Genomic DNA, 21,102 nt, shown 5'->3' with positions numbered 1-21,102 from the left:
AAGTATAAAAATACTGTTTCAGTACTAGTTATAGCATCACTTCACATTAGACAACACATTAAGGACAGATCCCACATGGGGTGTAAGTACACAGTGACTCCTGTTGCTGACTTAACAATTTGACACTCCTGTTCATGGTGTCAGTAATCTCCCTAGGCTCTAGTCATGAGTTGCCAGGGCTATGGAAGCCTTTAGAGTTCGCTGACTTTGATCTTATTCCGATAGGGTCATAGTCAAAGTGGAAGTTCTCTCCTCCCTTCAGAGAAAGGTACCTCCTTCTTTGATGGCCCCGTTCTTTCCACTGGGATCTCACTCACAGAGATCTTTCATTTAGGTCTCTTTTTTTTTTTCCATGATATCTTGGCTTTCCATGCCTACTATACTCTCATGGGCTCTTCAGCCAGATCCGAATGCCTTGAGGGCTGATTCTGAGGCCAGAGTGTTGTTCAGGACATCTGCCATTCTATGAGTCTGCTGTGTATCCCGCTTCCCATGTTGGATCCTTCTCTCCCTTTTTGATTCTGTCAGTTAGTATTAGCAGACACTTGTCTTGTTTGTGTGATCCCTTTGACTCTTAGACCTATCAGAGCCATCAATTGTGAGCTGAAATTGATCACTTGGACTAGTGAGATGGCATTGGTACATGCCACCTTAATGGGATTGTGTTGGAATCCCCTGGCACATTTCTAACTCCACCATTTGCGGCAAGTCCGATTGAGCATGTCCCAAATTGTACATCTCCTCCCTCTCTTTTTCCACTCTTAAATTTAACAGGGATCACTTTTCAGTTAAAATTTAAACACCTAAGAATAATTGTGTGTTAATTACAGAGTTCAACCACTAGTACTAGAACAACAACAAATACTAAAAAGGATAAAGTATTACATTGTACATCTAAAGTCAGGACAAGAGCTGATCAGTTCATTGTTTCTTATAGTGTCCATTTCACTTCCACAGGTTTCCCCTTTGGTGCTCAGTTGTCACCGATCAGGGAAAACAAATGATATTTGTCTCTTTGGGACTGGCTTAATTCACTCAGCATGATGTTTTCCAGATTGCTCCATCTTGTTGCAAATGACCGGGTTTCGTTGTTTCTTACTGCTGTATAGTATTCTATGGAGTACATGTCCCATAATTTCTTTATCCAGTCTACTGTTGATGGGCATTTGGGTTGGTTCCAGGTCTTAGCTATTGTGAATTGAGCTGCAATAAACATTAAGGTGCAGATGGCTTTTTTATTTGCCAAATTAATTTCCTTTGGGTAAATTCCAAGGAGTGGGATGGCTGGGTTGTATGGTAGGGTTATGTTCAGGTTTCTGAGGAATCTCCAGACTGACTTCCATAGTGGCTTAACCAGTTTGCATTCCCACCAACAGTGAGTTAGTGTCCCTTTTTCCCCACATCCTCTCCAGCATCTGCTGTTGGTAGATTTCTGAATGTGAGCCATTCTCACCAGGGTGAGGTGAAACCTCACTGTGGTTTTGATTTGCATTTCTCTGATTGCTAGTGATCTTGAACATTTTTTCATGTGTCTGTTGGCCATTTGGATTTCCTCTTTTGAAAAATGTCTATTGAGGTCCTTGGCCCATCTCTTAAGTGGGTTGTTTGTTTTGTTGTTGTGGATTTTCTTGATTTCTTTGTGGATTCTGGTTATCAATCCTTTATCTGTAGTATAGTTTGCAAATATTTTTTCCCATTCTGTTGGTTGCCTCTTCACTTTCCTGACTGTTTCTTTTGAAGTACAGAAACTTCTCAATTTGATGCAATCCCAAATGTTAATTTTGGTTTTGACTGCCTGTGCTGCTGGAGTATTTTCCAAGAAGTCTTTGCCTGTGCCTATATCTTGCAGGGTTTCTCCAATGCTCTCTAATAATTTGATGGTTTCGGGTCGTAGATTTAAGTCTTTAATCCATGTTGAGTGAATTTTTGTGTAAGGTGATAGGTATGGGTCTTGCTTCAAGCTTCTGCACGTGGAAATCCAATTTTCCCAGCACCATTTATTGAATAGACTGTCCTTATTCCAGGGATTAGATTTGGATCTTTGGTCAAATATAAGTTGGCTGTAGATGTTTGGATTGATTTCTGGTGTTTCTATTCTGTTCCATTGGTCTATCCATCTGTTTCTGTACCAGTACCATGCTGTTTTGATAACAACTGCCCTGTAGTATGTTCTGAAATCAGGTATTGTGATGCCTCCGGCTTTGTTTTTGTTGTACAGGATTGCTTTGGCTATTTGAGGTCTTCTGTGTCTCCATATTAATTTCAGCATCATTTTTTCCAGATCTGAGAAGAAGGTCTTTGGTATCTTGATTGGTATTGCATTGAATGTATAAATTGCTTTTGGGAGAATAGACATTTTGATGATATTGATTCTTCCAATCCATGAGCATGGAAGATTTCTCCATTTTTTGGTATCCTCTTCTATTTCTTTCTGTAAGGTTTTGTAGTTTTCATCGTAGAGATCTTTAACGTCTTTGGTTAAGTTTATTCCAAGATATTTGATTGTTTTTGTAGCTATTGTGAATGGGATTGATTTTAGAAGTTCTTCCTCAGCTGTGGCATTGCCTGTGTATACAAAGGCTGTTGATTTTTGTGCATTGATTTTATATCCTGCTACTTTGCCAAACTCTTCGATGAGTTCCAGCAGTCTCTTAGTAGAGTTCTTTGGGTCCCCTAAATAAAGAATCATATCATCTGCAAAGAGGGATAGTTTGAGTTCTTCCTTCCCGATTTGTATCCCTTTAATTTCTTTTTCTTGCCTAATACCTCTGGCCAAAACTTCCAGAACTATATTGAATAGCAGTGGTGAGAGTGGGCGTCCCTGTCTGGTACCAGATCTCAGTGGAAATGCTTCCAACTTTTCCCCATTCAATAGGATGTTGGCCGTGGGTTTTTCATATATTGCTTTGATTGTATTGAGGAATGTTCCTTCCATACCCAGTTTGCTTAGAGTTTTCATCATGAAAGGGTGTTGTATTTTATCAAATGCTTTCTCTGCGTCTATTGAGAGAATCATATGGTTTTTCTTCTGCAGTCTGTTAATGTAGTGTATTACGTTGATTGTTTTGCGAATGTTGAACCATCCCTGCATACCAGGGATAAATCCCACTTGGTCTGGGTGGATGATCTTTCTGATGTGTTGTTGCATTCTATTGGCCAGAATTTTATTGAGGATTTTTGCATCTATGTTCATCAGGGATATTGGTCTGTAATTCTCTTTCAATGTTGCATCTTTTTCTGGCTTAGGAATTAAGGTGATGCTGGCTTCATAGAAAGAATTTGGGAGGATTCCCTCTTTTTCGATTGCTCTGAATAGTTTGAGAAGAATTGGAGTTAGTTCTCTAAATGTCTGGTAGAACTCAGCAGTGAATCCATCTGGCCCTGGGCTTTTCTTTGTTGGGAGGGCCTTTATTACTGTTTCAATTTCTGTGTCAGTTATTGGTCTGTTTAGGTTTTCTATGTCTTCCTGGCTCAATTTAGGTAGGTTGTATGTGTCCAAGAATCTGTCCATTTCTGATAGATTTCCCTGTTTGCTGGCATACAAGTCCTTGTAGTAATTTCTGATGATTCTTTTTATTTCTGTGGCGTCTGTTGTTACGTTTCCCTTTTCATCTCTGATCCTATTGATTTGGGTCTTTTCTCTTCTTTTTTTAGTTAGTTGGGCCAATGGGGTGTCAATTTTGTTTATTTTTTCAAAAAACCAGCTCCTCGTTTGGCTGATTTTTTGTAATGTTTTTTTGGATTCAATCCTGTTGATTTCTTCTTTGATTTTAATTATTTCTCTTCTCCTACTGGGTTTGGGTTTGGTTTGCTGCAGATTTTCTAGATCCTTGAGATGACTTGAAAGCTCATCTATTTGGTGCCTTTCCAATTTCTTGATGTAGGCACCTATTGATATAAACTTTCCTCTTAACACTGCTTTTGTTGTATCCCATAGGCTTTGGTATGTTGTGCTGTTATTCTCATTTACTTCCAGAAAATTTTTGATTTCTCTTTTAATTTCTTCTATGACCCATTGTTCATTCAGGAGCATGTTGTTCAATCTCCATGTGTTTGCACGTGCTCTAGGGATTCCCGAGTTGCTAATTTCCAATTTCATTCCTTTGTGGTCTGAGAAGCTGCATGGTAGGATTCTAATTCTTTTGAATTTGCTGAGACTTGCTTTATGGCCTAGTATGTGGTCAATCCTAGAGAAGGTTCCATGTACTCCCCTTGGTTCCCACGCTGGGGAGATTCTATGGCTCGTCTCCTGCGGTTGGGTTTCCACGCGGTGGACTCCTTGTAGGTCCTCTGTGTCACATCCACTAGATCCGGAAGCGTTTCCTCTGCAGTTTTTTTCTTGAATCTTTTCCTGAGGCTACAGTAATTCCACTTTTATGAAACTTTATTTTCCAGACTATCGGCGCACGTCCTCACTATCCGCCATCTTGGCTCCGCCCCCCCAACTGCTCCACTTTCAATCCGGCTCTCTGCTATAGCCTGGGAAAGCCACAGAAGATGGCCTAAGTGCTTGGGCCCCAGCACCCACGTGGGAAACCCAGAATCAGCTCCTGGCTCCTGGCTTCATATCTATGCTCCGGCCATTGCAGCCATTTGAGGAGTGAACTAGCGATGGAAGACACTTTTCTCTCTCTCTTTCTTTCTTTCTCTCTCTCTCTCTCTCTCTCTTTCCCTGCCTCTCTATAACTCTCCCTTCCAAATACATAAATAAATCTAAAAAAAAAAAAAAAAAGACAAAGAAGAGAGGCTTGGATTTCCATGATTCCTAGTATCTTCCAAGCCCTTCTACTTTAGAGGCTAGGATCAGGTCAGCTCACAAGGAACCAGAACCAGACTGTTTCAAGCTTTAAGTCCTTTTTGTAACCAAAGATAAAGACTTTCCAGAAGGATTCTTGAGTTCCTAACTAATTTTGGGAAGTGGACAGCCTGTACCCAGGCCCTAAAAAACACAGGAATGATGTTACTCACTCTGTCCTTTCAGTAATGTCTTTTTCTCTCCAGCTTTGAAGAATGTATATAGAATGTATTTGAGAAAGGATTTCTGTTTTTGTCTTTTTGGGCTACTATAACAAAGTACTATGGATTGGGTGACTTACAAACAACAGCAATTTATTTTTTACATTTCTGCAAGCTGGACTTCCAAGATCAAAGTGCCAGCATGGTGAGGGCCTTTTTCTGTCTTGCAGATTACTGTCTTCTTGTATCCTCATATGTTAGAAAGAGGACAAGAGAACATTCTGGAATTCCAACTCTACCTCCATGACCTAATAACATCCTAAAGGTCCCACCTGCTAAAACTATCATATTGAGAGTTAGGACTTCAACATAGGATTATTGGAGAAACAAGTCTATTATATTCTGACTTGGCCCCCCAAAATTCATGTCCTTTTCACATGAACAGACATTCTTCTATCTCACTAGTCCATAGACTCTTACTCATGCTATTGCTAACCATAAAGTCCAAAGTCTGAAGTTCAGTAGCTCATGTTAATCACCATCTAAATCCAATGAAGATAAAACCCATCCTGAAGCAAAATTCCTCTCCAGTCTAGAACCTGTGAAATCAGAAAAGTTATATGCTTCCAGATTACAACTATGAGAGAGGCATAGGCTAGACATTCCTACTCCAACAAGGGAAAATAGAAAAGAAGAAGGGGTGGCTGGTTCCAAGTTAGCCTAAAACCTAGCGAGGCAAACTATGTAAGATATTGCACGCAAGAATAATCCTCTTTGAATTTGCCCCCTGCCTTCCAAGCCTGCTGGGGTAGTGGTCTTGCCATCCAATCTACTGGAGTAGAGGCCCTGTCTTTTTTACCCAGGAGGGTAGAAACATGGTCTCCCTGTGGTAGCCCCACCCATGCCTTGACTATATTGTGACCCCACCCAAGATGTACTTCTTACTGCAACAAGAGATCACAGACCCAGGGCTCCATAGACCCACTGGGCATTGGTCTTTGAATCAAGGTGGAAGCCAACCTGCCCTGCAGGTCTCTGCATTCTGGGCCTATGGCAAGAGTGATAGCCCTGGTGAAGCCTGAATCACCTCTGGAGTCCTCCATCCTTTTCTCAAAAATAACACATATTTGCAGCTGAGTATTTATATGGTCTACTCCAGTGTGGCCTAAGAAGTCTGACCATCTATCATTTGCCCCATTGTCTCTATTTCCATTAGTCCCAATTGGCAGTGTTTCCCCTGATGTGGTCCCAGCTCTATTCCTGACTTTTCTTGAGATGGCTCATTTAAGTCTGTGGTTCACATCCATACAGATCTCCAGATCAGTCACTTGGCCAAATTCTCAGTAATCTCTTTCTCATCTTTTGCAATTTCAGTAGACTGAGAATTTCCCAGATTTTTACGTACTGGTTCCTTCTCAACATTTCTGCCTTCAAATCATTTTTCTCTTCTTGCATTCTATAACAAGTAGTCAGGAGAAGGCAAATTGCTCCTTCAGTACTTTTTCTAGAAGTTTCCTCAATTAAACATATAATTTTGTTGCTTGCAAGTTCTGCTTTGGACAAAACACTAGTGTATGAGCACAATGCTGCCACGTTCTGTGCTACTTTATAACCATATCTGCCTTTTCTGCAGTTTCCAATCATATATTCTTTTTTTTTTCCCCCACAGGCAGAGTGGATAGTGAGAGAGAGAGAGACAGAGAGAAAGGTCTTCCTTTTTGCCGTTGGTTCACCCTCCAATGGCTGCTGCGGCCGGCGCATCACGCTGATCCGAAGCTTGGAGCCAGGTGCTTCTCCTGGTCTCCCATGCAGGTGCAGGGCCCAAGCACTTGGGCCATCCTCCACTGGCTTCCCGGGCCACAGCAGAGAGCTGGCCTGGAAGAGGGGCAACCGGGATAGAATCCGGCGCCCCAACTGGGACTAGAACCCGGTGTGCCAGCGCCACAAGGCGGAGGATTAGCCTGTTGAGCCACGGTGCCGGCCCCAATCATATATTCTTTATTTCCATCTGTGACCTATCAGAATGGCCTTTACTATCTGTATTTCTTTTTTTTTTTTTTTAGAGATTTATTTATTTTACTTGAAAGTCAGAGTTACACAGAGAGAGGAGAGGCAGAGAGAGAGAGAGAGAGGTCTTCCATCTGATGGTTCACTCCCCAGTTGGCCACAAAGGACGGAGCTGTGCCAATCTGAAGCCAGGAGCCAGGAGCTTCCTCTGGGTCTTCCACGTGGGTGCAGGGGCCCAAGGACTTGGGCCATCTTCTACTGCTTCCCCAGGCCAAAGCAGAGAGCTAGACTGGAAGTGGGGCAGCCAGGTCTCGAACCGGTGCCCATATGGGATGCTGGCACTTCAGGCTAGGGTGTTAACCCACTGCACCACAGTGCCAGCCCCCAACCATCTGTATTTCTATCAGTATTCTGTTCATAATTGCATTGATGTTCTCTAAAAGACAGAAGCTTTCTCTACAGGTTTCTTCTTTTCTTTCTAAGCTCTCCAAAATAGCCTTTAAAATTTCATTCATGCCAATCTGCGCTTTTTCTAGCATATACTTCATAGCTCTCTCGGTCTCTACCTATTGCTGAGCTCCAAAGTGCTTCCACATTTTTAGCTATTTGTTACAGCATTGCCCTTACCTTTTAGGTTCCAATTTCTGTGTTAGAAAAGTTGGGCTATTATAACAAAGTACCATAAACTGGATGGCCTAAAAATAGGAGAAATTTATTTCGCCCACTTCTGAAGGCTGGAACTCAAAGAGCAGGGTGCCAGCAGGGTCTGATGAAAGCTATCCTCCAGGTTGTAGACAGCTAACTTCTCACTGTTTCCTCACATGGTAGAAAGAGGGCAAGATAACTGGGGTCCTTTTATAAGGATGGTAATCCCATTCAGGAAAGCGCCACCTTCATAACCTAATCACCAATGCCCTTACCTCACCAGCGTGAGAATGAGAGAATTTTTCAACATAATGAATTTTTAGTGGTGCACAAATAGTCCATTGCAGTATTCTTTAAGCACTGAGTATAGACATTTGAAACACCCATACTATAGGTTAAATTTTAAAATATAGAAATAGTTGGATAAAAGTTATGAAAAGGCAGATAGCCCTTTTCCTCATTAAGCAAAGGACTCACTGACTTGGTAATTTGGTTGTAATTTTGAGCAATTATACTATTAAAATCCATGAAATATTGGAAAAATAAAATTTTCTAGTAGATAGCTTGTGATTTAAGTGCCAAATCAAGTGAAAAATGCTTATGTTTTTCCATCTTTCAGGCTCAGGTTACAGGGAGTACACTGAATGGTAGGAAGGAACGACTTCAGGCAGAGGAAGGAGATAAGGAAAAATGGGATTTCCTGCAGTTTGCTGAAGCCTGGACTCCAAATGACTGTTGCGAAGAGCTCAGGAAGGACGTTTTGTTCACTCATGTAAGATTAAATTTATTCTTCTTTTCTATTGTAATATCCTGAAACTATAACTTTATCGTGTATTGTTTGAAGTAGCAATTCTCAGTGATTCTTACTATTGAAAGGAGACTTCACATAAAGTTGGAACCCTCATTCAACAAAAAATTTATACTGATAGAAGTAGGCTTGTATTTTCCCATAGTTTCCACATTCCTTTGTTCAGCTCCTTAGTAAACAAGCCAAATAGATTTTAACCTGCAGAACATATAGGTCACTCTCTTTATGGCCCTGAGGGTATGGAAAGGTAAACTCAATTTGCTTCAAAAAGCACACATTATAAAAATAGCCTGAGATATTTGATTATATCAAAATCAAAAACTTGTGTTATGCAAAATGGCTTATGAACAAGTCACAGACTCGGTAAAGATGTCCAAAGTATAGGACGAATTTATTCAACTTAGTAAACCACCACCGCGTCAGCAGAAAATGAAAGAATGGCAGCGCCACAGGAGAACTGAATACAGTCTACAGATACAAGAAAAGCTCTGCCTCACTGACATGAGGCAAATGTGAAGATCCCTTCTCTTTCCCCTATAAAATTAGGAATCTGTGGTGTGATACTTTCAGATCATGTGAAAATTCTGTTCCCAAAACATTTCACCCAGTTGGGTTACCATTCATTAATGACCTTTCCTTGAATTAATTTTAAAAAGGTACTTTCTCCAATTCCATTCTATGTTTATTAACTTGTATTTTTCTGTAAAGATCTTTACTTCCCCTTGGAAAAGTATCATTATGAACTTAGAGATTCTTTTATCAGTTATTATTAGTTAATCCTTCACCGTTTTTTCCTAACTTAGATCTGGCAAGTGAAATTTCTTTGAACGGACTTTCTGTTTCCCCTTTTGTCCCTATAAGTCTCTGAGTGCTTCCTTGCATTTTGCCAAAAAGTAAAAAAATGTATCCATGTTCACCTTGAATTTTCTTTGCCTCAGGATTAGAACTGGCCATTTCTTGAGCCCTGTTTTTTTTCTTTTCTTTTTTTTTTTAAAGAAACTGGGATGATATTTCTAATTCAGGATTTTTAAGAGTTCCTCTGAGATATGTTTACTTCTAGGGTCTTTTCATTATACAGAGATTCATACACACATGCATATATATTTGCATAGGTAGATATATCTGTATGCATATGTGAGGGTACTTCAGAAAGTTTATAGAAATGGAATTTTAAAATGTTTATTTTGATGCAAAAAAAAAAAAACCCTGAAATCCATCATGCAAAGACTCTTTAGAAAGTTTGTTGAAAATCTATATTATGAAAAAACTGCATTGATTTCAGAATTTTTGTACCCAAGTAAACTTATCTTTTCATTCCATTTTCTACTAACTCCTTGAATTGTCCTTGTATGGAAGCAATTTTAAGCCATGAATTCCTACTAATTCCTCCTATTGAAATCCAGTATCACCAAATTCTTTGCCTTCTTCTTATACCTATAAAAATATAAATATTTACATTTCTTTTATCCAATAGCAAAAATCCTGACTCCTAATATCAACATATTTACTCATTTGCTCTATCTTTCAACACATGTGAAATACTTTTTAAATTATACCTGTACCACTATCTGCAACTGAGTAAAATTCAAGATTCCTTTTCAGTTCTACCGAATGTCTCATGAGTGATACATGGTCTTGTAGTCTGCTTGAATTCTTTTTTTCCATATTGTTGATATGTATTTAGGTTCGCTTGTTTCATTTAATTGTAGGATTTTATTTTTTTAAATCCTTTTGATTTAACTTTATTTTTTAACATTTAAAATATTTAGATAGTTGAAAAGTCAAAACTATATTTAAAAAGTACACCCAGAGAAGTCTTACTCTGATTCCTATTTTTGTTTGCTAACTGTCCCCTATAGATAACCATTTTTATGAATTTCTGATTTAATTGTCCCTAGGTTTTCTTTTCTTTTCTTTTAAGATTTATTTATTCATTTGAAAGATAGAGTTACACAGAGAGGAAGAGAGGCAGAGAGAGAGGTCTTCTATCTGCTGGTTCACTCCCCAGATGGCCGGAAAAGCCAGAGCTGTGCCGATCCAAAGCCAGGAGCCAGGAGCTTCTTCCAGGTCTTCTGTGTGGGTGCAGGGACCCAAGGACTTGAGCCGTCTTCCACTACTTTTCCAGGCCATGGCAGAGAGCTGGATCGGAAGAGGAGCAGCCGAGACTAGAACTGGCACCCATATGGGATGCTGGCACCACAGACAGTGGCTTTACCTGCTACCACAATGCCATCTTTTTTTTTTTTTTTTTTTTTTTTTTAAGATGTATTTATTTGAAAGTCAGAGTTACAGAGAGACAGAGATCTGCCATCTACTGGTTCACTCCCTAGATGTCCACAACAGCCAGGACTGGGCCAGGCCAAAGCCAGGAGCCAGGAGCTTCTGGGTCTCCTACATGAGTGCAGGGGCCCAAGCACTTCAGCCATCCTATGATGCTTTCCCAGACCATTATCAGGGGGCTGGATCAGAAGTAGAGTAGCTGGGACTCAAACCGGAGACTTGTAGGATGCTGGCATTGCAGATGGCAATTTTCTCCACTGCACCCATGCTGGCCACCCAAAGTTAAACTTTCAGTGCTAAGCTGAGTTCCATAGAAATATTATTTTTATGTAGAATTGTGATAAACTTTTAATATTTTAATATGTCTTATTTGGAGGACTGGTACATTTTCCCCCCATAGAATACCAGAATGCCACTAATATTTTATAAGTTTATTTATTTATTTGAAAGGCGTGGTGATAGAGAGAGAGACAGAGATCTTCCTTCTGCTAGTTCATTCTCCATATGCCTCCAACACCTGGGACTGGGCAAGTCTGAAACCAGGAGCCAGGAACTCCATCCAGGTCTATCACATGTGTGGGGGGACCCAAGTACTTGGGCCATCTGCTACTTCCTAGGCACATTAACAGAACCATAAATTGGAAAGGGGGTCAGAACTCTATCCCAGACACTTTGATATGGGATACAGGTGTTCCAGGATACAATTTAACCATGCCACAATGCTTGATTTTTTTTTTTTTATTAAAAAACTACTTTCTGGAGTAGGGATTTGGCACAATGGTTAAACACTGCTTTGAGGGGCTGGCACTGTGGCACAGTGGGTTAAAGCCCTGCCCTGCATCACCAGCATACCATATGGGTGCTGGTTCAAGTCCTGGCTGCTCCACTTCCAATCCAGCTCCCTGCTGAGGCACCTGGGAAAGCAGTAAAGGCTGGCCCAGGCCGTTGGGGCCCCACCTATGTGGGAGACCAGAAAGAAGCTCCTTGGTCCTAGCTTCAGATCAGTTCAGCTCTGGCCATTGCAGCCATTTGGGGAGTGAACCTTGGATCAAAGACCTCTCTCTTCTCTCTCTCTCTCTCTCTGTCTCTCTCTCTCTCTCTACCTCTCTTTGTAACTCTATCTTTCAAATAAATAAGTACTCATTTATTAATAAATCCAAATGCTTCAGATTCCCACATCCAATAGAAGAGCCTCTGCTTCCAATCCAGCTTCCTTCTCATGTGAATCCTGGGAGGCAGCTGGCTTCAGCCTGACCTAGCCCTGGCTGTTGTGGGCATTGGTCAGTGAACCAGTAGATGGAAGGTATCTCTATCTATTTCTTTGCTTCTCAAATAAAATGAAAATAATTTTTTAAAAAATGTAAAAATCCTTACCTTTTATGAGTGTTTCTTGTATATTGTTCTACAAAAAACAACACAAATCCTAAGTATTTCAAAAATATATAAATGAAACTATGATTTGTGGCTTTTCTTTCTTTAAAATTTCCCAACTATCAAACTATGTTTGATTTCATCTCTAATATAGGCATTAAGAATTTGAAAAACATCCTCCTGTATGTATGTGTGTGTATATATATACATATATATATGCATGTTTATTGTGTTTTAAACATTTGCCTGAAGAAAAGTGTTTATGTACAGTTTTAAAAAATCACCCTTACCAAATCTTACTTTCTTAAGTTAGATGTGTATATTTTACAGTTTAGCAGATTTTCCAAGGCATGTCTTTATACACACATGGCTTTATGCAAATTGGAATCTTACAGTGTAGGAATCCTTTGTTTATTTTGATTTGTTTTGCTTTCCTATCACTTGTTTTGTGCTTTGCCAGGATGTGAAGAGTGGTTTGTTTTTTTGTTTTTTGTTTGTTTGTTTGTTTTTTGACAGGCAGAGTAGACAGTGAGAGAGACACAGAGAGAAAGGTGTTCCTTTTGCCGTTGGTTCACCCTCCAATGGCCGCCGCGGTAAGCACACTGCGGCCGGCGCACCGCGCTGATCTGATGGCAGGAGCCAGGTGCTTCTCCTGGTCTCCCATGGGGTACAGGGCCCAAGGACTTAGGCCATCCTCCACTACAAGAGTGGGGTTTTTAAAAATTATTTCTTTGAGAAGCAGAGACAGAGATGGAGACAGAGCGATATTGCTTCCTTCTACTGGTTCATTTTCTAAATGCCTGGAATGGCCAGGACTGGGCCTGGGCCAAATAGGAGCCAGGAACTCAATCCAAGTCCACAAGGCAGGCAGGAACCCAAGTATGTGAAGCATCATTGCTGCCTCCCAGGATCGGCATTAACAGGAAGCGGGGGTCAGGAATCAGAGCCAGAACTGGGTATCAAACCCAGGTACTCTGATGTGGGACCCAGGAGTCTTAACCTGTGTCTTACTTGCTAGGCTAAGCATCTACCCCTGGAATATGCTTTGACAGACTGGGTGGGCGTGCTCTCCCATCTCTCTGTCCTGATCCCTTCCAGCCTCATGCATTTAGAGGAGTGTTCAGTTTGTTGAAAGGTCCCAAGGGAACACAGTCTAGATAACCTTTTTTCTTCTGAATGCTTGCCAGAATTTCAACATTTTCTATGGAAATTTTTCAATTTATATTCATTTCTTTCTGTTCTTTTTTAAAGCCTTCAAAATATTTTTTGCCAACATTGAGCATTTTTAGGGTACTTCCAGTTTTGTCACTTAAACTTTGCTAAATTCACCAAACTTGCCAATTGTCATCAAAAAGTTTTAACCAAAAACTTTATAGCAGCTCTAATTGGATGGTTTTTAACAGCTTGCCTGTACTTTGCAGTGTCAGCATTTTAAGGAATGTTTATTTCATTTCTGTCCCAGCTCCCTGCTGCTGCAGCTGGAGGGAGCTGGAGCAAAGAGCTGCAACCTTCCACTGTGGGAGAACAGATTGTGTGAGTCAGCGCATGCCTCCACCCAGCCTGTCAACTCCCGAAAAGGGGAGGAGACCAAGGAGCAGAATGAGCCTGAAGGGCAGGACAGAGTAAACTGGAGGCAGGGAGGGAGTCCCAACACCTTAGATCTCAGGCCCCCCATGATCTGCTGAACCCCACTCATTCACCATATTCAAAATGCTATGAACCAAATAAAAGATTTTTAGAAAATGCAATGAATTTGCTAAGTTTGGCAAATTGATCTTTAGTGAATTGAGTTTCAGGTGAATTGGTTTTTAGAATGTTAGTTATTGAACAAATAAGTCACTTAGCATTTGGGCTTTTGTGAAATTGATTTTCTGTGAGCTGACCTAGAACCTAAAATTAGTATTTATATGGGGCTTGGGGTAACTCCATAATAGTCAAAAAGTTAGAATAGTCCAAATGTTTATACATTGTTGAGTGGTTAAGCAAAATGTGGCTTATCCATACAACAAAATATTATTCAGTTTTTTAAAAAAATGAGGGGGGCCAGTGTTGTGGTATAGCCGGTAAAGCCACCACCTGTAATGCTGGCATCGCATACGGGCACTGGTTCATGTCCCAGGTGCTCCACTTTCAATCCAGATCCCTGCTAATGGCCTGGGAAAAGCAGTGGAAAATGACCCAAGTGTTTGGGCCCCTGCCACCCAGATGGGAATACCAGATGATGTTCCTGGCTCCTAGCTTTGGCCTGGCCCAGCCCCAGCTTTTGCAGCTATCTGGGGAGTGAACCAGCAGATGGAAGATCTCTGTCTCTCTGTTTTCCCTCTTTCTATGTAACTCTGCCTTTCAAATAAATACATGAATCTTTAAAAAGAAAAAAAATGAAATATTGATACATATGGACAGTATGAATGAACTCTGAAAATATTATGCTGAGTAAAGTAAGCCAAACATAAAGCCCACGTGTTTTATGACTCCATTTATTTGAATTGGAGATCTATGGTTAAAAGCAAGAGGAGAGGGGCCAGTGTTTTGGCGGCATGGGTAAAGCCACTGCCTACAACACCAGCAACCCACATGGATGCAGATTCGAGTCCCTGGTGTGCCACTTCCAATCCAGCTCCCTGATAATGTGCCTGGGAAAGCAGAGGAAGATGACCCAAGTTCTTGGGCCCATGCTCCCATATGGGAGACCCAGATGAAGCTCCTGGATCCTGGCTTCAGCCTGGCCCAACCCTAGCTGTTGAGGCCATTTGGAGACTGAACCAGCTGATGTAAGATTCTCTCTCTCTCTCTCTCTCTCTCTAACTCTAACTCTAACTCTAACTCTAACTCTGCATTCCAAATAAATAAAAATAAACCTTTTTAAAAAAAGGAAAAAAATTCTAAAAAAGTCTTTACATTAATGTCAGTATCTCCTGCCATCTTTCTCCCCTGGTGCTTATTACCCTCAAAACTACGTAATTGGGGCCGATGCTGTGGTACAGTAGGTTAATCCTCTGCCTGTGGCGTTGGCATCCCACATGGGCACCGGTTCTAGTCCCAGCTGCTCCTCTTACAATCCAGCTCTCTGCTATGGCCAGGGAAAGCAGTAGAAGATGGCCCAAGTGCTTGGGCCCCTGCACCCATGTGGGACACCAGGAAGAAGCACCTGGCTTCATATGGGATGCCAGCACTGCAGGCAGTGGCTGTACCTGCTACACCACAGCACCAGCCCCTCTCTTTCTTTTTTTTTAATTTTTATTTATTGTATATATTTGAAAGATGGAGAGAGAAACACAGAGAAAGAAATAGAGATCTCCCATCTTCTGTTTCACACCCTAAATGCATGCAACAGCTGAGGCTAGGCCAGGCTAAAAGCCAGGAGCCAGGAATTCAATATGGGTCTGCCACAGTTTGCAGTGGCCCAGCTACCTGCACCATTATGTGCTGCCTCCCAGGGCGCACGTTAGCAGAGCTGGAATCAGCAGTGGAGCCAGGACTCAAGTCCAGGCATTCTGATAAGGGATGCAGGTGTCCCAAGCTTCATCTTAACTGCTGTGCCAACCCCTCCCTTTTAATCAGAGTTCTTCTGCCACATAGTTTTGCTAAATACTGGGATTAAAAATAAATAAATGGAACTAAGGCTGGTACTTAACCATTTATGCCAGTGTAAGTGTACTGATTGTTAAAATGGCTAAAGTGTTTTGGTAATGATTGGTAAATACCCATTCTTCAATTCAGTCCTTTCATTTTACTCCTTCATCCCAGCACTAGAGCCTTCTGGTCTCCCAGTTAGCTGGCACCTCTGCTTCAACCCAGCATTGGCTTATGCCCCCTGCTGTCCCTGTTATCAAGTAATTGAATAATGCTGTGCAGAAAACTAATCCACACAAATGCATGAATCATTAATTCTTTACCCACTTTGGGTGTATTTTACATCTTTTAAAGAAATTATTTTTTCATCCAAATGAAACTCAAAGTCTAACTCAAATAAAGAGAAAAAATTCTACCACCACAAAGAAAGTTCCTTTTGCATAGCCCGGTTGGCTCTTCCACAGGCAAGCAGTCCTCCCTGGGAGTTCATTGCCGGGATCACCATGTCAGATGCTGTCATTCCTGTGTCCAGTGCTTCTGCCTTTCTTCTACACCTAAATGTGCATGACATCTGAGTACTCATTTGGTTTTGAAGTGTTTTGATTTCCCTACAATGGCATCCACTGAATGATAAAATAGGTTGTCTCCAAATGGAGAAAAAAAGGTATGGAGAATATTGTGCTTCCAAGTGTTAAAGCTGTTTCTGAATAAAGTAGACTGAGTGGAGTATTCAAATAGAGAGCTTCCCCTCTCTCTGGTTTTCATTTTGCTACCAACATTTAGGAGGTATCCTTTCCTTTACCTGTAGCTCTGGGAAACTTAGGCTTATTCCTTAGCTTTTTTTAGGGTATTTCCCATCTGATGGAGCAAGGACAAAAAGCTTTAGATCGTTGTTGACCTCGCCTACATAACAGCAAGCAGGCCCCCATTTCTCTGTCCTGCTAATACAGCACCACCCTGCCTTGACCAGCCCTGCCCTGCCTGGACTGTTGGACACAGCACTATCTGAAGAGTCCAGCCATCAGCTCCCTGGACTCCTCCCAACCTCTCTCCCCCCAGATCAGCAGCTCAGCTTCAGAGTCCAGCCTCAGCCCAAACTCCTCCCAGCCTACACTGTTATCTCTCAGGACCTTTAGATCTAACTCAAGTTCTCCCACTATCTTGGCATTCCAGCTTTAGCTCAGACCCCCAAGCCCCTTCCCACTGCTTTGTACTATATAAACCCCAAGTCTAAAAGGAAGGTGCGCTCTCTGCTGTGTGTTCGCTGGCAACTGTCAGCTGTGTGTTCACCTGGAAGTGAGCCCCTCCCAGGCTTTATTCTTCTGAATAAACCTGGTGTGGCTGTGACTTCATATTCTGTCTCTTCTTTCCTGACACCATCTTCTTTTGCTCTTTCTCCACTAATAGATAATCAGCAGCATCATGAATCCAGCCATTTGGGTCCCTCCATTACTAGCTGGCTTCTCAGGTTCCTTTCATCCTTTACATACAAACTACAAAATATCCTAAGAAAAACTTTGTGCATAGGAGTTAGGCTCCTGCTTAGAACACTGTTGTCTTCTTTCGGTTTGGATTCTATCCTTTGAGTCGCAGTAAGCGAGAGCTGCTTGCATTTTATTACTGTGAACAGTAGTTCTTTTCATTTTGAAACAGATCTCTAGGAAATTTCCAAGTTCGTCCAGAACCATTACTCAAGGTCATTTCTTGGCAACTCTTGCTTCCTCCAGCACTGCAGTCTCTGCTTCCGCATACCAGTTTTCATTTGCTGCCTTAGTTCAGTGTCCCGGTTTTCCTTCCTCCTCATTCGCCCCTCTTTGGTTTCCTTCCTTACCCTGCCTCTGTGCTGGCAGCTTTGGCCTGGTGCAGAGCTGCATTTTCTCTATCATAAGCACCCTTCAGTCTCCTGGTTTGTGTTCTCAAGGGCTTCTAGGACATCCTACACTAAGAACAAATTTACACTTCAAATGTCCACATTTGTATTAAAAACATATAGCATGACTGCTGGTCCGCTGCAAAAAGCTGTATGTAATTGAAGAGAGCTCTTCAGCATAGCTATGAAATTTAAAAATACACCTTCAAAAATTAAAAAATGATCTTTTGAATATTCATTACATCCTAGCCTTGTATAAAATGTTTGACTTATTGTGGGCTCTAAGGTGCAAATAAAAAAATCTTGTCCAAGTTAAAAATAACTTTTATTTTTCTCCTAAGTCTAGCTGCCTGGTTGAGTGGTGAAAATGAAGAGAAATTGATCGTAGAAATTGTGGTATTAACAAAGTCCCAAACTGTGTTGCCCAAAATGTCTTGTTTCTCACTATGGTAAAACATTGATTTCATGAGGCCAACACATCTTTAATTAGAATATTTATTTAAAATATATTTTAGGAAATCATGCTGCTCTGTAAATATTATGTAATTAGTTTTCATACTAGCACGATAATAAAGACAAGGGGGTACCTCATAAATATGTCTGTCACAGCTTTTATCACACTATGTTATTAGACATTTGTCTTGTTTACCTTGATGACTTCAGTACACTGAATAATAATATGTATGGAGTGTTTATTATGCTGTGAAGCCATATTAAACACCCCTTTTTTTTTACCTTATTTAGCCTTCACAGCGACACCAAGAAGCTGATAAAGTTCCCAAGCCCCGTGAAAGCTCACAAAGATTATATAATCTGCCCAAGTTCATGTAGCCATTAAGTTGCAGAGCTGGGACTTGAACCCAGGCCCTTCTTCTCCAAAGTCCGTCTTCATAACCTTGCCGTGCTATTGGAGTTAGTAAGCTGTGGACATTCAATAAATATCTGTAGAATGACTAGAACATTGAAATAACTCAATTTGGTTTACCCAGTGTTTGTGGCCTGGGAACACAGTGGAAAATGACTCAAGTGCTTAGGCCCCCACACCCACACAGGAGACCAGGAAGAAGCTCCTGGCTTTGGTTTGGCCCAGCTCTGCCCTTTGCAGCCATTTGAGGAATGAACCAGAAGATGAAAGATCTCTGTCTCTTCTTTTCTCTCTCTCTTTCTATAACTCTGCCTTGCAGATAAAATAAATAAATCATAAAAAAAGAAAAAAGAAAAAAAAATCACACAGTCCCTCATAATGTTTAATGTAGAGTTACTATATGACCCAGCCAGTCTACTCCCAAGGGAATTAGAAACATATGTCCACACAAAAGCTTGTACATGAATATCATAGAAGCATAATTCATAAAATAGAACAGTCTGAATGACCATAATTTGATAGGTGTATAAACAAAATTTGATTTATCCACTATTTGGCCTTTAAAAAGTAATGAAATGCTGATATATGCAACAATGTGGATGAATCCTCAAAATACTATGCTAGACATGAAGACCATATATTAATATATTGCATGACTCCATTTATACAAACTGGTCAGAATAAGCAAATCCATGGAGACATGAAGTGTGTTAGTGGGTGCTAGGGCCTTGGACGAGGTTTCCTTTTCAGGTGGTGAAAATATTCTACAATTAAGCAGTGGTGATGATTGTGTAACTCTGAATATATAAAAAAACATTGAATTGCACTTTTTAAAAAGATTTTATTTATTTATTTTATTTGAGAGTCAGAGTTACAGAGAGAACGAGAGACAGACAGACAGAAAGGTCTTTCATCTGCTGGTTCACTCCTCAGATGGCCTCAACGGCCAGAGCTGGGCAGATCCGAAGCCAGGAGCCAGGAGATTCTTCAAGGTCTCCCATACGAATGCAGGAACCCAAGCACTTGGGCCATCTTTCACTGCCTTCCCAGGCCATAGTAGAGAGCTGGATCAGAAGAAGAGCAGGGTGCCGGCTTGCCAGCAACTCATATGGGTGCCAGTTCAAGACCTGGCAGCTCCACTTCTGATCCAACTCTCTGCTATGGCCTGGGAGAGCCGTGGAAGATGGCCCAAGTCCTTGGGCCCCTGCACCCACGTGGGAGACCAGGAAGAAGCTCCTGGCGCCTGGCTTCAGATCAGGGCAGCTCCAGCCATTGCAGCCAATTGGAGAGTGAACCAGCAGATGGAAGTCTCTCTCTCTTTCTCCCTCTCTCTGTCTCCCTCCCTCTCTCTCTCTCTCTCTGCCTCTCCTTCTCTCTGTGTAACTCTGACTTTCAAATAAATAAATAAATCTTAAAAAAAAGAAAGAAGAAGAAGAAGAGCAGCCAGGACACAAACCCACACCTATATGTGATACTGGTGCCATAGGCAGAGGCTTAGCCTACTACACCACATTACCACCTTGAATTAGATATTTTAAAAGGGTGAATTTTTTTAAAGATTTATTTATTTATTTGAAAGTCAGAGTTAGAGAGAGGTCTTCCATCCACTTCTTCACTCCCCAACTTGCCGAAACAGCCAGAGCTGTGCCAATCTGAAGCCAGAAGCCAGGAGCCTCCTCCCAGTCCCCATGTGTGTGCAGGGGCCCAAGGACTTGGGCCATCTTCTACTGCTTTGCCAGGCCATAGCAGAGAGCTGGATTGAAAGTGGAGCAGCCGGGGCTCCAACCAGTGCCCATATGGGATGCCAGCACTGCACACGGTGGCCTTACCCGCAATGCCACATTACCAGCCCCTAAAAGAGTGAATTTTATGGTAAATAAATTATGTCTTGGCCAGCGCCACGGCTCACTAGGCTAATCCTCCACCTGCGGCGCCAGCATCCCGGGTTCTAGTCCCGGTTGGGGCACCGGTTCTGTCCCAGTTGCTCCTCTTCCAGTCCAGCTCTCTGCTGTGGCCTAGGAAGGCAGTGGAGGATGGCTTGAGTGCTTGGGCCCTGCACCCGCATGGGAGACCAGGAGGAAACACCTGGCTCCTGGCTTCGGATCAGCTCAGCGCACCGGCCATAGTGGCCATTTTGGGGGTGAACCAATGGAAAGGAAGACCTTTCTCTCTGTCTCTACCTCTCTCACTGTCTAACTCTGCCTGTCAAAAAAAAAAAAATATGTCTCAATAAAGCTATTTTGACAAAAGATTATATACTATAATCTGAGGATGCCAAGATAAGGGAAATTTCTGCCTTTCCTTTGCAGCCTCTTTAGTTGGGAGAGATTATTATAAGCGAGTCATTTTAATGCAGTATGTTAAATGTGAAAAAACAGATGTAAACCAAGCTCTAAGTATACAGAACAGAAAAAATAATCACCTGAGGCACTGGGAAAGTTTCCCATAGGCAACATCTATAGGGAAGTTCAAAATTTCCCCCTGAAAGTGCTATGATTTTAGTCTGTGAAATCGAACCAATGATAGATGGACAGGAAAAAGAACATACAAATGTATTAATGTGCAGAAACACAGGAATCATAAAGTATAAAACTCAAAGAGCAGGTCGGTGCTGTGGCGCAACAGGTTAAAGCCCTGGCCTGAAGCGCCAGCATCACATATGGGCGTTGGTTCTGATCCCCGCAGCTGTTCTTCTGATCCAGCTCTCTGCTATGGCCTGGTAAAGCA

General features: G+C 41.6%; 1 protein-coding gene across 6 annotated transcripts in view; it reads left to right on the top strand.

Moving 5' to 3' along the window:
* Nucleotides 1–21,102, top strand: part of ZRANB3 (zinc finger RANBP2-type containing 3) — a 305,721-nt gene that overhangs the window by 240,198 nt on the left and 44,421 nt on the right. For all 6 annotated transcript variants that reach the window (XM_062186061.1, XM_062186026.1, XM_062186034.1 and 3 more), the window contains one exon: nt 8,228–8,380. In XM_062186061.1, coding sequence (XP_062042045.1) covers nt 8,228–8,380 — 153 coding nt within the window. The remainder of the gene's footprint in view (nt 1–8,227; nt 8,381–21,102) is intronic.

This window comes from Lepus europaeus, chromosome 1 (assembly GCF_033115175.1).
Source record: "Lepus europaeus isolate LE1 chromosome 1, mLepTim1.pri, whole genome shotgun sequence".
Taxonomy (NCBI): Eukaryota; Metazoa; Chordata; class Mammalia; order Lagomorpha; family Leporidae; genus Lepus; species Lepus europaeus.
This window is presented reverse-complemented; position numbering and strand designations above follow the sequence as displayed.